The sequence below is a fragment of the Gobio gobio genome (genome assembly GCF_949357685.1).
Source record: "Gobio gobio genome assembly, chromosome: 18".
Classification (NCBI taxonomy): Eukaryota; Metazoa; Chordata; class Actinopteri; order Cypriniformes; family Gobionidae; genus Gobio; species Gobio gobio.
This window is the reverse complement of record NC_137111.1, coordinates 23309804-23327157: the sequence shown is the minus strand read 5'-3', so window position 1 is coordinate 23327157 and position 17354 is coordinate 23309804. Positions and strand designations below refer to the sequence as shown.

At 44.4% G+C, this 17354-nt stretch overlaps 1 protein-coding gene across 2 annotated transcripts; it reads right to left on the bottom strand.

Annotated features, from left to right (window-relative positions):
- Positions 1 to 7272: 7272 nt before the first annotated feature.
- Positions 7273 to 16486, bottom strand: btbd3b (BTB (POZ) domain containing 3b; the record flags this gene model as incomplete). 2 transcript variants are annotated; one of them, XM_079841919.1, is made up of 4 exons in its annotated part: positions 7273 to 8305; positions 11137 to 11255; positions 14511 to 14664; positions 16176 to 16486. In XM_079841919.1, the coding sequence occupies 4 exons, from the start codon at positions 16484 to 16486 to the stop codon at positions 7273 to 7275; spliced, it is 1617 nt and encodes a 538-aa protein (XP_079698045.1). The 2 variants fall into 2 exon arrangements, with proteins under 2 accessions (XP_079698045.1, XP_079698046.1); XM_079841920.1 differs by having other exon boundaries at positions 14511 to 14601.
- Positions 16487 to 17354: the final 868 nt, after the last annotated feature.

The window sequence follows — 17354 nt, the reverse complement described above, 5'->3', positions numbered from 1 at the left end:
GAGTGGGAGTCAGGGCTCCGGGCAGGGAAGGACAGTCACTGCTGTTCCTGCAAGACCCACTCAGCGTGACTATTGGATAACGCTGGGAAAGCGTGCCCGTCTCGGGAGATGGTACGCTGCGGACCACATCCTTCAATGGAAGGAGAGGTGGAATACACATAAGGACTAACCTAACAGGGTAGTGCAACATATGGCAGTCTCTGGAGTGGACCCAACCTGGTTCCAGGGGGGGAAGAACACAGCCAGAGACGACAGAGGAAGCTCTGTCGAGGGAAAGACACGGGGCTAGCCGAGTAGGGTAGCTGGTACCGTGGAAAATACACATATGGGGTAGCCTAGAGGGGACCGCAACATATGGAACCCAGCCTACACACACGTTCCACAAGCATACGGGTGCAGGCCTGGCATCAGATGGCCGCCACGTCTGACACCGAAGGGGTGACGGAGGAACTCACAGGGTTAGCCGAATTTCGGGGAACACGACTGGAGCAAAATAGACGCACGTATCCGGCCCAGAGGGCGGGAGTGGCGTATGCAAGCCGACACTTAGAACATGCACTTAGCGCTGCTGGCCACTGGGGGTGAGAATGCGGGAAGATACCGGCTCTACACGGAGGCTATAAAATCTAGCGAACGTGTTAGGTGTCGCCCAGCCCGCAGCTCTACATATATCTGTCAGCGAGGCGCCTTGAGCCAACGCCCAGGAAGAAGCAACACTCCTTGTTGAGTGTGCTCGCAACCCGAACGGGCAAGGTACGTCTTGGGACTGGTAAGCCAAGACAATGGCATCCACTATCCAGTGGGCCAACCTCTGCTTGGAGACAGCCTTCCCCTTCTGCTGGCCTCCGTAAGAGATGAAGAGCTGCTGTGAGGATCTGAAGCTCTGAGTCCGGTCAACGTAAGCGCGAAGAGCGTGGACGGGACATAACAAAGCTAGGGCTGGGTCTGCCTCCTCCGAAGGCAGTGCTTGCAGGTTCACCACCTGATCCCGAAAGGGAGTGGTAGGAACCTTGGGCACGTATCCAGGCCGGGGTCTCAAGACAACGTGAGAGTTGGCCGGCCCGAATTCTTGGCACGATTCGGTGTCGACTGGCGAGAGAGCTCGTCGGCTGTCTGGTTCAGCGCACCTGGGATGTGAATGGCACGAAGTGACCTCACAAACTTCTGACTCCACAGGAGGAGATGGCGGGCGAGCCGGAGCATGCAACGGGAGCGTAGACAACCCTGACGGTTGATGTACGCAACGGCCGCAGTGCTGTCCGAACGGACCAGTACGTGCTTGACCCGAAGCGGTTTCTTGAACCGGGCCAGGGCAAGACGTACCGCCAGTAACTCTAGGCAATTGACATGCCAACGCAGTTGGGGCCCCGTCCACAGACCCGAAACTGCGTGCCCGTTGTACCTGGCCCCCCAGCCCGTGGATGAGGCATCCGTGAAGACCACAGCATGCCTCGACACCTGTTCTAGGGACACTCCGGCCCGGAGAAACGAGGGGTCTGACCACAGACGGAAGGTTTGGCGACAGTAAGGAGTAACTAGGACCCGGTACTGACCGCTCTGCCACGCCCATCTCAGGACTCGGTCGTGCAACCAGCTTTGAAGTGGTCTCATATGAAGCAATCCGAGTGGCGTTACCGCGGCTGCAGATGCCATATGCCCCAGGAGCCTCTGAAATAATTTCAGTGGGACCGCTGTCCTGCCTTTGAACGTATTCAAGCAGTTCAACACTGACCGGACACGCTCTGGAGTGAGGCGTCCGGCTGACCGAATCCAGCTCCATACCGAGATAAGAGATCCTCTGCGCGGGGCAGAGTTTGCTCTTCTCTCGGTTGACCCGAAGTCCCAACAGGCTGAGGTGACTGAGCACCATGTCCCTGTGTTCGCACAACTGCTCCCGAGACTGGGCGAGTATGAGAAAGTCGTCGAGATAGTTGAGTAAGCGAACGCCGTGTTCTCTGAGCGGAACAATGGCTGCCTCGACGACCTTCGTGAAGACGCGAGGCGACAGGGACAGCCCGAAGGGCAAGACTTTGTACTGATATGCCCTCCCCTCGAACGCAAAGCGCAGGAACGGTCTGTGTCGAGGAAGGATGGAGACATGAAAGTACGCGTCCTTCAGGTCGATCGCTGCGAACCAATCTTGGGGACGGATGCATTGGAAAATGCGTTTCTGCGTTAACATTTTGAACGGAAGCTTGTGCAGGGCCCGATTTAGAATGCGCAGGTCCAAGATTGGTCTTAACCCACCCCCTTTCTTGGGTACAATGAAGTAGGGGCTGTAGAACCCCGACCTCATATCGGCAGGAGGAACCGGCTCGACCGCGCCCTTCGCCAGCAGGACATCGATCTCGGACCGCAAGACATGGGCATCGCTGCTCCGCACGGAGGTGAAGAGGATGCCCCTGTACTTGGGAGGCCGGCATGCGAATTGAATCGCATAGCCGAGTCTGATGGTACAGATGAGCCAGCGAGACGGCCTGGGGAGACCTAGCCAGGCCCCCAGAGACCGAACAAGCGGGATCAACGGCACCACAGACGTACCCGGGGTGAGGCAGCGAGGTGGAGTATTCAGACCCGACTCGGGAGGCCCGGAGGCAGCCCGGAGTGTTGTCTGAATACTCCAGGTGGGGCAGAGAGTGGGTGAGAAGGCCCGGGGTGTCCTCGGTGCCCACTCTGCTGCCCCCTGGCGAGGGGTGAGAGGGAAGGAAAGGAGTGGCAAGGCCCGGGGGCGTCGCGCACTGCCAACCTGTCCCTCTCGGAGCTCAGGGAGGGAGGAAACTGCTCTTTTATTGAGAATGTGGGTACCGCTGGACCCCGGAGGGCCAGCGGCAGGATATTGTGTGTACCAGTGTGGACATTCCCCCCCGGTCCTCCTCCGGAGGGGGGGGGGGTGCGGACACCACCTCCCCTGGAGCAGCTCCTCTTCTCCCTGGGCTCCCCGTGTCAGGGCCGCTTGCCCTTGCGCTTGCCTGCCGACCCTTACGGCCGGCACCCTGCTTCCCCGAAGGTGGAGGCTGCTGCTTGGGTTTAGCAGGGGCGGAGGCGGCCGCAGGGGGACGCCCTCGGCTACGAGCAGGCGGAGGTGCAGCCGGCGACTGGGTGGAGGCAGCAGCAGGTCGCCGGGGCAGGATGTTCTTGATGGCCTCCGTCTGCTTCTGTGCCACCGAGAACTGCTGGGCGAAGCTCTCGATGGCGTCGCCGAAGAGGCCGGCCTGACAGACAGGGGCGTTGAGGAACCGCACTTTGTCGGTCTCACGCATATCTGCCAGGTTCAGCCATAGGTGGCGTTCCTGGACCACCAGAGTGGACATCGCCCGACCCAGGGTGCGTGCGGCAAACTTCGTCGCCCGGAGGGCGAGGTCCGTTGCGGTACGCAGTTCCTGCATAACCCCTGGGTTGGAACTACCCTCGTGCAATTCCTTGAGCGCCTTGGCCTGGTAGACCTGCAGGAGCGCCATGGCATGCAGAGAAGACGCGGCTTCTCCACAGGCTGTGTAGGTCTTGCCCGTTAGGCTGGACGAGAACCTACACGCCCGGGAGGGGAGACGCGGATGGCCATGCCAGTCGGAGCCGGTCTTAGGACACAGTTGCATCGCAACCGACCGTTCCACTGGAGGGACCTCCACGTAACCCTTAGCCGCGCCTCCATCGAGGGTAGTGAGGACGGAGGAACTCGCTGAACGTGAACGAGCGCTGTAGGGCGCCGTCCACGACTTTGTGAGCTCCTGATGCACTTCCGGAAAGAAAGGCACTGGGGCGGGGCGCTGAGAACCAGCACGGGCCGTCCCGAGATACCAATCGTCCAGCCGCGAGGGTTCGGGACACGGTGGAGGGTTCCACTCGAGCCCGACACTCGCGGCGGCCCGGGAAAGCATAGCCGTGAGCTCTGGATCAGACTCGGGCAACGGTGCCACACCCGAAGGGGGCAACGCAGCCGAATCCTCATCTCCAGAGTCCATTAGCTCATCCCCCGATGCAGCTATCGACAACATGTCCTCAGCAGGAGCCCCGAAAGAAACGGGCGGCCCCCCATGGGAAGGACCACCGCGATCTTCCGGGAACTGCACCGGCGCAGCGGAGGGGGGAGGGGCCCGAGCAGCCTGTTGACTGGGCGGGGGTGCCCTGACCGTCACCCTCAGATCTCCATCAAAGGCATCAGCCAAAGTAGCAGCCCTCTGCTTTGCAGCGGGAGGACCACTAGATCGGGGGATGCGCAATGGGACTCCACCCCTTTTGAGGTATTGGAGCCTAGACCGTAGCACTGCGATGGTCATGTTCGCGCAGTGCGAACATGACTCATCCACGAAAGCCGCCTCTGCGTGCTTAACGCCCAAACACGAGAGACAGCGATCGTGTCCGTCAACTGGGGACAGAAACCGACGGCATCCAGAAACACACGGTTTGAATGACATCTTGAAAAAGACGCAGGGTCAAACCGTGTTGCTCTTTTAGTGAGAGAAGAGAAGAAAACCGCTCCGTCAGTGCCGAGGCACGCAGGGGAAATGGCCGCGGCTCACAGCAGTTCAAAGGTGCAAGCCTGCTGTGAGCACTCAAGGAAAAAACGCCCAGCGAGCTGTGGAAACAGCTGTTTGTCTTCTCCGGAGCTCGCGACCACCGCTGCAAGGCACCGTCACACCGACACTGGAACCGGAACAGGTAAGACCTTTTCTTCTCGCTCGTTCAGAAAACTCTTCGTAGGAACACCAGGAAATGCTGAAATGCCGAAGTTGAAAGCGGTATGCGGCACTTCCACTTCCTTATTTATACCCGCAACGCGGGGCGGTGCGTGGAATGCGTGACAGATCCCAATTCGTCGGTCAGTTCCGACGTACGTCGAACGTGACCGACTGAAAGGGAACACATGTTACACAGTATTTTTATTTTCACATTCTCTTATTCTAGTGCTTTGCATTCTAAGCATGTATTATTTATGGCCTGTATATACAGTGTGCTGAATATAGAAGTATGTTTCTTACACTTTTGTAAACCCTTTTTTGTGTGCCTTATTTATAACCATATATAATGAAATGTGTACCTGTGAGCTTTATTTATGCATCCATAGTGGATCAAATCTTTATATTGCCAACTGCTGAAGGGGAAATATGTACTTTTCCAAAAGGGATATGCATTTTCATCGTTTGATAAAATAATCCACTCTAAAAAGTTGTTTACTGTAAAAGATAAAAATGAAATATCAGAAGTCATTCGTGATGTCATAATAGAACTGCTTGTTCAGTTTATTTGCATGTTCAACTATCATACACATTCATAAGTCTCTCTGTACTGTAACACACAAACATATGCTTTATACACATTCACAGAAGTGTTCGTCATAAACACACAGCAAGCTCCATCAATGACCTCTTCTAATTAGTGCACAGAGATTAAAGTAGCTCATGTGATGGGTACATTTACTTGTAAATAAAAACATGACATTAACAAAATCTCGACACAGAAGTCTATAACCTGACACAGTTTTTTAATTGATTTGCATGTATAAACATTAATGTTCAAGCTCATTTTAAAGTGCACCTTGTTGGTGGTCTATTTAACCCTAGTGTTCTGTTCACTTTTTTGACTGTTGGATGCAGTGGGATGCAGATATGATTCACAGGACAAATGTTCTGCAGTCATTGTCACCGTGTAAAATTGGTTGGGCAATAGAATTATACAGGGAATAGAATTAGCTTTCTGTATTCTTGCCACTTTAATACCTTAATTAAAATAAGAGGCGGGAGGGGGCAATGCTGGTAATTACAGCCCAAAGCAGACAAAATAAAATGCTTGAAATATCTGTCTTTACAAAAATGTGATATAATGTTAGTTGACAACATCCCATTTAGTAGCGTGAAAAAAGGGGTTTGTTAGGTGACAGTTAATTATGCTGCTAATTAGCCATGAAAACAACACTTATAGAGGTGGAAATGATGACACAATATCCCAAAACGTCACATTGTGTGAAGGTGATGCCGTGAATATGTAACCTGTTATTTCAGCTGAATTAACGTTAATGTATATGTAGTTTCTTAGTGCACTTTACAAAACCAGCTTGAAAGAGACTTCAAACTGGTGAACTGTGTTAATCAAATATTCCATGTTTCATAAAACCCAGAGACTTTTTATTGTAAGATAAATATTTAGGATGTTGATTCTGCTGAATATAATACATCATGAAGCAGTTCACTGTACATTTGATTCCACTGACCTCAGTCAGGCTATATTAATCTTCCGAAAATGAAAACGAACAGATGTACAATGCAAAATCCTGTACTGTCTTAAGGTCCTATGCCATGTCTAATTAGATACTTTTTTGTCAAAGTCAAAGTTAAAAACCTTTTAACTCATTGAGCAAAACATCCGTCCCTTGTTTTCATTTCCGTAACATTACATACTTCTACCTTGACTAAGGCCTACTGCAGGGTCAATGACTTTGAAATGAAAAGTGTTTATTCCAGTGCAAACTCTACATATGTTTAAGCTCAAACGGTTTTATAGTTTATCTTCCTCAATATGACTGAGGCAAAGAATGGAGTGATGTTTCTAAATCTAAATGGTGTGATTATTCTAAACAATCTGTGCTAGATGATGCTTCTCAAAAAGTAGTTATGGTGACTTTGGTGTTAGGTATTTGATTGCCTTTAATCGTAATGTGGAGAAATGCTGGAGTTAGACTGTTTGTTATCATGAGAATTTTGTTCGCTATTGCTACAATATACATGTGCAAGCATTCACTAGCATGGCGTAGTCATTGTAAACAGTAGATGTAGCCATGGAGTGATAATATAGTATATTTATATATATATATATATATATATATATTTATAATTTACTTCACACATTTAAATATATACTGTACAATGCACAATGTCCCCTCTCAAATTAAATGAATCAGAACTATTTTAAAACAATTAAGATAATGAGCAACAGCCAGGCTGTGGCATCCAATTAGGAGCTTAGACAATGACTCCCGTACCATTAAAATGAGATTTTCTTTGTAAACAGGTGCAGCATTATGCAAAGCACAAAATAAAATATTAAATTCAGTTTCAAGACAAGGAGGAAATACAGTGTAACTGTTCACGAATTGACAGCCCCGAAAAAAAAAAAACTCTAAGAGCTGAAAACAAAACCCTTGTAATGCCTGTTATGCCTCAGTTTGCTTGAGCTGGCATCATTGGAGGAGTTGAATTCTGCCGTGTAATAGAAAAACAGATATTGTAAAGCTATTTCACACTGGTGAGGTGGGCAGTTTTTTGTTTTCCCTGGGGAAGCTCAGGCATAGAAAATGAGCTCTGGAATCTGGCCGCCCTGCACACCTGTGCCATTGGTGCTGTCCGAAGAGCACTGAAACTGGAAGGTCACCTTCCCACACTGAACTTCCGTCATACCCTCTTGTCCAAAATAACTCAGTTCATTTCCATCTAGAACCACACTGGCCGTATAGAAAGTGTCAGGCTCGATCTGAACCGGATACTCAAACCAAACGGGGAAGGTGTTGCTGGATCCATCTGAAAAGTACTTGCTTAGGTTGGTTCCCAGGACGACCCCTTGCCGTTTGAGCTCGATCTTGGCGGTGTACTCAGCAGATCCGCAGCTTGAGCCGTAAAGCCCGAAACCGGCAATAAACACCCGCTTATCGACGGCAAACTGAATGCTGTCACAGCGTCCGCGATAACGCCACTGGTTGCTGCGGTAGGCGCACGACTGGAAGCGGTGGCACTTCTGTGGCGTCAATCCCTTACGAGGTTGGCTGACAAACTGCAGCTCGGGTTTCTTAGCCGCCGTGTACCATAAGAAAATGTCATTGGTCTCGTTCAGCGTTAACACTCCTGATTGTGCAGCACCGTTCGCGAAATCATCAAGACCCATGGTTGGGATACGGATCAGGTAGACAAATTGACCCAATACCTTGCGTTTGTTGTCGATAGATGTGTTCATCTCCCTCCGCTGACATTCGGCCTCTGCCCAGCTTAGTGCCGCTTCAAACACTACAATCTCCTTGGCGTTCAGAGTCTCTCGTCTGAGGATGCTGTCCAAGGTCTGAGCGTCAATGTCACAAAAGCCCTCAGACTTAAGTGCCAGCTCAGCCTGAGCGTCAATGACTTCCCAGCAGCGTTGTGTTAGGTCTGGCTCTTCAAACAAACAGCTCTGAGACAGAAGAATACACGCATTCTTCGCACTCAAACTTGTTTCCAAGAAGTTGACGCAGGCCCGAGCCAGGTGTGGGACTATGTACTTTTTGGCCGCGTATAATGTTGCCAGTACGGTGTCGGCACTCAAGTCAATTTCGTCACAGTAAATGTACCTGAGAAACAGATAAAAAAATCAGGGTTAGCCACCATCTGCCAAAGTCATTTAAAACAGATGTAGTACTGTAGGATGCATTGTAGCCTGCTATTACTGGCCCAGTTAGAAGCTACTATTTTATGTTGTGCTACCAGCATGAACCACAATGTGCCTTTGGTCAAAGAAAAGGACTGGAACCTGGATTGAACTGGAAATGGAAATACTATAGTAATGCTACACCTCTTTTGATAACGAAAAGCACTATTCTGACAATAGCCACAACTTTGTGGAATAGGAATGAACTTGGCCTGTGATTGTGTCCTTGGGAACAGATGTTCGGCTGAAATTATCACACTATGATGCAGTCTGCAGATCTACTGCAAATCTAATACTATGCCCTGTAATGCATTCTGGACTAGAAGCGATAACCTATATAGAAGTAGCATAATAAACACAATGTTTTATGGGCATCTTTGGCAAACCAAAAGACAGCGTTTAGACTTCTTTATGAAAGTGGGGGAGGTGGGATGAAAGACACAAAAAAAATCTCTCTCAAGAGATGGAGTGAAAGACGAGCCAGTGCAAGAGGAGAGAGAGAGTGGAGAACACAGAAGGACTCTCAAGAGAGATGGGTAAGCATAAGCTAAGCTAAGATATATCAGCTCTTCTGTCATGGTCCTAAGCCCTCTGAGAGGCGGACAAGCTAAGTTCACTTCATTATTTATTTTCTTCTTGTTCAAGCTAGAGTTCTATTCAACATTTAAGCATCTAGTGCCATTGGTATTCAGAGTTCATTCTGATATATATAAAATACTTTGGGAATAAGCAACAGTCATTCTGGAGATACTTACCCATGCTCTTTGGAAAAAATACGGAGTTTCTATTTACATTAAGTGCAAATAGCCCGCATTGTTGGCAGAGGCTATTTACACTAACTCCACCTACTGACATCTGTTTGGGCCAGAAAAAACTACGAAAGACGCTGGATTGTCAACAGTAGCAATAGAGTAGGGGTAAGGCGCATGGCAGAAAGTTGACGCAAATCGACCCGAGTTCGCGCTACTCCTTTTTCCCATCACATATCAGATATCAATAAATATAGAAAATATTTGAAAAGTTGAAATAAAGTATCTAACATGTGTTTAATAATAAAGTGTTTTTCAGTTAGGGTTAGGTGTAGAGAGGGTTTTATTGTCCGAATAAGGGGGCATCAATTTAATAATGTGGTAACACTTTATTTTGACATTCTGTTGACTATAAGTAACTTTGAAAATACATGTCAACTAACTTTCATTAGAGTATTAGTAGACTGTTTGCTTAATATCTTTTAGCTCTTTTTTGTGATGGTCCTGCAACAGACATTCTACTGACTATAAGTAATTTTGTATGTACATATCAACTTATTCTAACCCTAACCCTACCTTTCGCTAAGGAAATGCTGCTATTTTCACTTAGTGTAAATATAATCTATTGCTATTTTAACAGTGTAAATAGCAGCTATCGCTATTTAAACATAGTGTAAAAAGAATCTAGTTGCAATTTACACTTAAGGCCAAATTTACTAACAGCTTGCATCAGTGCAAACCCTTTTTTGGGGTTAAAAAACTACTATCAGAATTTACTAAAGACACACAGTGATAAATTAGCGCTGAAAGGTGTGGACAGGGTTATTTTTGCAGCAGACCCTATTGCATATGCCTTTGCATGAGTTTCCCTTTCAGATGCAACATTTTTGGGAGGAGATTATTTAAATGACTCATGCAAGGTGATTTACTAAGGTTTGCGCTCGTCAATTAGCTGGTGTTTGCGCCATTATTCATATATTTATACAAAAAAGCATGTCTTAAAGCAGATGCTAACATGTAGATCGTTGGTCATTATGGAAATGATCTGGCTGCGTTTGTGTTCTTTAATTTGCTCGTCGACAGTAGATCACTCGCAGAACTTTCCACTCCCATCTGCGCTTTTTGGTACTTGCACCTCACGTTATTTGCCGTTTAATGAATCTGGCCCATAGTGTAAATAGCATTGCTATATAGTGCAAATAGCCGCTGCCCGTAAAAAATATGCCAGTGGCAAAATTTCTTCAAAATTATTTTACTTGCATGTTTTGCTAAACGCTCAATGTAAAATATCCAATGAATGGCGCATTTACTGAAACAACCATGCCATTTAGTTCTACAAGTCTTATCTACATGATCAGCTCGGCCAGCTGAAGGTTGATTAAAGCTGGGATTTCAACTGAGATACAGGAAAGTTAACTAAGAATGATTTGTGCCCACTGAGAGTGTTTATTGGCACTTAAAGAAATTATGCAAATCAGAAATGCACTGTACATTAGCACCTGGTTAAACTGAATTTTGTGTGGTTAATGATGCAGGTTTTTGTGCTGAAATGCCATGAGTGGTGCAACTTTTTTGTAAATGCATCCCATAAAGTCATGCTGAGGAGCTTTTTCAACTTAAATGATCTGAACTGAGAACTCAAATCAAAATGACATTTAAGATTCAAATTATACTAGTTGGTACCTTAAGTGTATTCAAATGAAGCTAATTGCACAGTTGATTTCAATCAGAAAAGACTTCTTCCAGAGGCCATATCGTTTTTAATGGTCTTGAACCGTTGGCTGTAAAGAAATTGCATGTCGGTGTAGTCGATTAACCTTCTGGAAGAAGTCCAAAGAGGGGTGTTTAGATCAGAGAGAACAATTTTCTCTCACTCCTGCGCTTAATTGAAAACAATAATAACTAAATATTATGTACAGGAAGATAATAATGGTTTAACCAGGCAGATGAGGAAAGGGTCAGCCAGCACAGACTAGACAAGGTGCAATTTTGAAAGGAGTCTTACTTAAGCATAGCCAGAAAGGCTGGAGGTTCCACATCAGGGATACGGATCTCATCATTGTCTTCTGCCAACTCTCCATAGAACATGGCATGGAAAACAGAGCTTCCCACAGCAAGGACATACTAATGAGAAAAAACATACTAATGAGCTACAGTATCAGTCACTTAATTTAAAAAAACAACAACATATTAACTCATGAGCAGTGATTTTCAAACATCAAAAACAGTGCAACATCAAAAACAGCTTTGTTTTGAAGGACAAAAGTGGTGTAAATGGAAAAGGTTTCATACTATTCAGCTATTGTTCAGTCTCTATTTTTCCCAAGTGTCCCATTTTTATGACCTGCCACTAAAGTCGTTTGATGTCTCTCTTCGTTTTAACAAAAAAAATCCCTGATTATTCTCCTCACACTTATCAAAAGAACCTTGCAGTTGGCAGGTGATGGTTTCATGTAATCATCCTTAAATTACATACGATCCATACAACACATTCTTTACTATAAACCTGAATCAGAAAGGCACAGCTAGCAATCTTTAATTCCTCACAAGTTGCCCTTCAGGGTTTCTTTCTTCTGAGTCGATTGCATTGTAAAGGTAACGCTTGGCTGTTTTAAATTTCAGCTTGATCCCATTCCCCTGGAGTCATTTGAGCGTGAAGCACACACAAAATTTCACCCACAAAGACCAATGCTTAATTACGGATGTAATTTCCCCCTGGGTTTACAAGACACGTGAGTGCCATTCGTGTGAATGGCATTTGCTTTTCCTTCTGAATCAAGGAGTGTTTCACAATGGTGTGAAAGTAGCTGCTGGAGCTAAAAGTTATCTAGCTGATGGTAATGGGCGCACGTAGCTAATGATGAAATCAGAGGCCAACACAGCAATGCAGATGCATTATATAACATGAGCAGAAGTGAATATTTACAATTCATTTTAGCATTACTCTCACATAGCATCTTTTCCAGTTAGTGAACTTTACTTTGGCCTTTTTACTGCTGCGTTAGTAAACGTGTGTTCTTCTCCCTCAGGATCCCTCATGTGAAAAGCCCATAGCAAAATATATTGTAACTATAAGGAGCACCAAATAAATGGCGAGAGTAATTTTGCAAAGCACTCGCATGCAAGGAAGCCTTTCCTAGAAGCAAACATAACCTTCTCAAATAAAAATGATAATGCATATCTGAACGTCAGCCAAATGGACATCATAAAAAAGGTGCTCTGTAATAACTTCATGGCCCATTGCAATATTGGCTGTGGCCATGCAGCAAAGCAATACAATGCCCTTGTCTAAGTGAGCTTTATAAAGCATCACATATCAGCCATACACAGCTTTCAATTCTACCCTCTTAAATGGATAAAAGATGAGTCATGCCTGAATTGTAGGCACCAGATTAACCCTGTCTTTTTGAATAAAGTCTGAGAGTGAAACAAGGGCCGATTTAAATGGGGTTTTGGTGCAGTTAAAATTGGCCCGAGGTTAAAAAAAAAAAGTCATACATAATAAAACCAATCCAATGGTCCCCATGAAAATTTTAGAACAAAAGCAATTGCTTTCCAAGAAGATCTCAAAGGGTTTACTCAGTGGAGATAATATAGATCAAGGGTTTGCAAAGTCATATGTGGAAATTTGGTAACACTATTTTACAGTGTCCTTGTTATCAAAGTAATAACAGTAAATTATGCATAATTACATGCAACTAACCTTAAACCAAACCCTAATCCTACCCTAACCCTATAGTAAGTACATGTTAATTAATATTACTCAGTACTTAAATATATAATTACACAGTAATAATAACACCTTAAAATGAAGTGTAACTAAATGTAATCTGTATGAATGTGAAAAGAATGTTTTATTAATTTCAATTTTTTTATGCATTTATAGCGATAGTGTCCGTAACTTTTAGAACTATGACTTTCAATAGAATAAAATAGTCATGATTAATCACGTTTCCCAACATGTCTTTAAACACAGCAGAAATTTAGCATTAAATATTAAAGGGTTAGTTCACCCAAAAATGAAAATTCTGTCATTAATTACTTACCCTCATGTTGTTCGACACCCGTCAGACCTCCGTTCATCTTCGGAACAGAAATGAAGATATTTTAGTTGAAATCTGATGGCTCTGAAAGGCCTCCATTGACACAATGGCACGGTTCACTCTCAAGACCCTTAAAAGGTACTAAAGATGTCGTTACAAAGTCCATCTCACTACAGTGGTTCTAAAATAACTTTATGAATCGGCGACAATAGTTTTTGTGCGCAAAAAAACCATAAATAACGACTTACATAGTGATGACGATTTCAAAACAAGGCATAATGAAGCATCGAAGCGTTATGAATCAGCGAGTCGAATCAGCAGTTTGAATCGCCAAATTTCAGCAGTTTGGCGGTTTGACACGCGATCCGAATCATCATTCAGCTCACTGATTCATAACGCTTCGAAGCTTCATGATGCCTTGTTTTGAAATCGTCATCACTATGTAAGTCGTTATTTAGGGTTTTTTTGCGCACAAAAACTATTGTCGCGATTCATAAAGTTATTTTAGAACCACTGTAGTGAGATGGACTTTGTAACGACGTCTTTAGTACCTTTTAAGGGTCTTGAGAGTGAACCGTGCCATTGTGTCAATGGAGGCCTTTCAGAGCCATCAGATTTCAACTAAAATATCTTAATTTCTGTTCCGAAGATGAACGGAGGTCTGACGGGTGTCGAATGACATGAGGGTAAGTAATTAATGACAGAATTTTCATTTTTGGGTGAACTAACCCTTTAATGTCAGATATATATTTTTCATGGATTCCCTAGCACCTCACCGCAGTCTGAAAACCCCTGTGTTAGATGACTATATATGGACTAATATTACAATAGGGGATGCTGTTGAAAATTGTTAGGTGTTATTTAACACCAAATTTTTAGGTGTTATTGTTATTTGAAACATTAGATTGGTCGAATGTGTTTTGTGTGGTCAAAATATGATACTCTTTTATTTTACCAAACACCAATCAAGCAGTTTATTAAGAAAAAAAAAACAACCTTTGGAGATACAGCCACAGTGTGCATAAATAAAAGTACTTTATTCACATTCTTTTTTCTTTTTTTTAAATGTACATGTGCTTTTTTAAAGTTAAGGAACTTTGAGCACAAACTCTTAATTAATACAGTATAAATCCAAAAGACTCTCCCCACTTCTGTCTGATTTATATTAATAATTGAGGATTGTCTCAGAAAGGCACATGGCCGGCTAGACTGAAAACAAGAGAAAGAATTCAGCTGTGTTTAGCAACAGCGGTGAAGCACATCGCAAACTCGAAATCCTGATTATTTTCTCTGGTAATGCTGAGGTGACTGTGCAGTGCCGGTCAGGAGGTCTTACCTTGTGTCCTGGGAGCCTCTGAGTCCCTCCAGACTGACCGACAACAAAGTGAACATCAGCCATCAGTTCATTATTGAACATCACAGAATTTCTGCAAAAGAGGTGATTCGGGGGGAAGTTTTTAGTAAAAAAAAAAAAAAACAGAGAAACATTCCTACTTTATTTTAAGCAAATTCTCTATTTCTATCAGATATAAAGGAATTAGCATATGACGTGAAATGGCTATCAGCTTTAAAAATACTCTTATTCTATTTGGAAGTAGGAACATCTATACCTTGTTAATTTTGAGAACAAACTAATCGGAATAGTTTACTTCAACTATTCACATATAAAATGGTTGAACAGTGTCTTTCTCAGGAAACTCCCTGGCTCCGGTAAAATAGAAGTCCACAATGGCATCTTCTTCATGTATAATTGATGTCCCGGCCACAGAGGACCAGTAGGTAAACAAGAAATGCTGTTCCAAAGGGACTACAAAGCCAGGTCCGAGAGCGCACATTTGTTTTGGCCAGCATGGGGCTTTCCCATGACAACAAAGCAAATATTACCCTTTGACAGAGAGAAAAGCCTTGGCATATAAAAAGAAAACGTGTTCCTTTCTTTTGCCTTCATTGGACAATGCATACAGAATGGAACTGACAACTACACAAATGGACATTTTAACATTTCAGAACATTAAACAATCTCAGAGAGACATTGAAAAACACTCCAACAATGACATTCAACACCCAAACCTGAACCTACTGAACCTACTGAGTTTAACTGTGTATGCAATATATTCTTCCAAATTATTCAGTGTGATCTAAAAGCCTGAAACCACCAGTAAGAATGCCCCAGTTTAATAAAATAATAATACAAAAATATTTTTAAATTTTTTTTGGTAACACATTATTTTACAGTGTCCTTGTTACATATGTTACATGTACTTACATAGTAATAACAGTAAATAATGCATAATTACATGCAACTAACCCTAAACCAAATCTAATCTTTATGGAAAACGAGCACACCTTAATCTTACCCTATAGTAAGTACATGTAGTTACTAAATATTTCTCAGTACCTTAATATTTAATTACACTGTAACAATGACACCTTAAAATAAAGTGTAACCCTTTATTTTAAAATGTCCATGTTACGGTGTAATTATGCATAAGTACTGTGTAATAATAATTACTACATGTACTTTCTATAGGGTTAGGTTTAGGATTGGAGTTTGGTTTAGGATTAGTTGCGCACAATTATGCATTATTTATAGTTATTACTACAGTAACTACATGTAACAAGGACACTACAAAAAAAGGTGTTACCAAAATTAGTAGTAGGGTTAGGGTTAGGGTTATATGTAGCATTCAAGCATTCAAGCTGCATGAGCTCCATTTGACAATGTTTGAGTGAAACATATTGCGTCAGTGTGCAAGAACGTCACAAATGTGCTTATTTGATTAGAAATTATCTAGAAATAGTGCAGAAAATTTCTTTAATTACATTTGCATAATCCTAAAACCTCTTATTTTCAGGTTTAAGTCCCAGATTTTCAATGTGCCCTGAGACTTTTGGACCCCACTGCATCAGCTTTCACTTTATAAAGGCTCTGTTCTCTGCACAGACTTCTACCGTACCAGTCTCTCGTCTCCCTCTCTGAACACATCATAAGTTGACCTACCTCTCCCTGATCGTGGAGTAGAGTCCCTGCCAGTTGCAGCATTGGATGGTGTTGTTGTTGTTCAAGTTCTGCTGCTGATACTGCTGCACTGTGGTGGCCGACGCCGGCTTCTTAGTGGGGAAGATCTCCGCTGCCATCTTCTTCTTCTTCTTGGTTTTCAAGGTGATGATCTCATAACACACTGGGGGCAGCTTGGACGAGCTGCTGGGACTCCCCTTTTTGGAGCCTTTACTGGACCTGCTCTTAACTGACTCTGGAAGCATCAACAAGAACGTCAGACATTTCATGTTCCTTCCCTTGGCATCCACCATGAGTGTGTTCACCTGCAGAGCAGTGGAAAAACATGCAGAGAAGATGTTGGGAAGGAAAGGAAGGATCTGAGAGAGGTGACGACTTGTGAAGAGGATGAGGAGCCCCCAAAAGCACAGCAATGAACTGAAACAGAAGAGAAAAAAGGAAAGAAAGAATGGGAAAATCCACTCCTAATCTTCACCTTCTGAGAGCAAACTGTCAGGGAATATAATCTCCTTCTTCCGCCAGAAGATTAAAGTCAATACGGCGGCTGACTTTTCTGTCCTTTGCTTCTAGTTTGATCCGCTGGTGGACAGCAGAGATGAGTCTCCATAACTGTGGTGTTAGATAAACGTCCCCTCTTTCTCTTTCTCTTTCTCTCTTCTCTCTCTCTCTCTCTCTCTCTCTCTCTCTCTCTCTCTCTCTCCTTCAGTATCTGTGACAGTCCCAGATTTAGTGCTCCTGCAGTGGTTCAGAAGCAGCTAGTCCACGCTGTCTCTCTCTCCTCCTGACACTCTGACACACACACACACACAACACACATACACAGAGCTCTGCAGGATTCGCTTGCCGTGGACCTGCGCTCTGACGAGTGTTTTGCTGACTGTGGGGGCTGAATGGACGGATGGAGCAGAGAGAGTAACCCCCTACCGATGGAAGCCAGACATCCCCCACAGCCCAACCAATAAGCACTCTCGAGAGCCACGATTGGCTGCAGCCGCCATGCGCAGCACCTACTAGAATATGCTAAGACCTCTTTGATTAAAGTGCCAGCCCCTTTCCGCTTAGAATGATGCATTCTGATCTTCAGCATTTCCCTTAGTAGCCTATTGTTGATTAATATTTATAACGTAATAAAAGTCATTAAATATATAAAGAGTGTGAAGG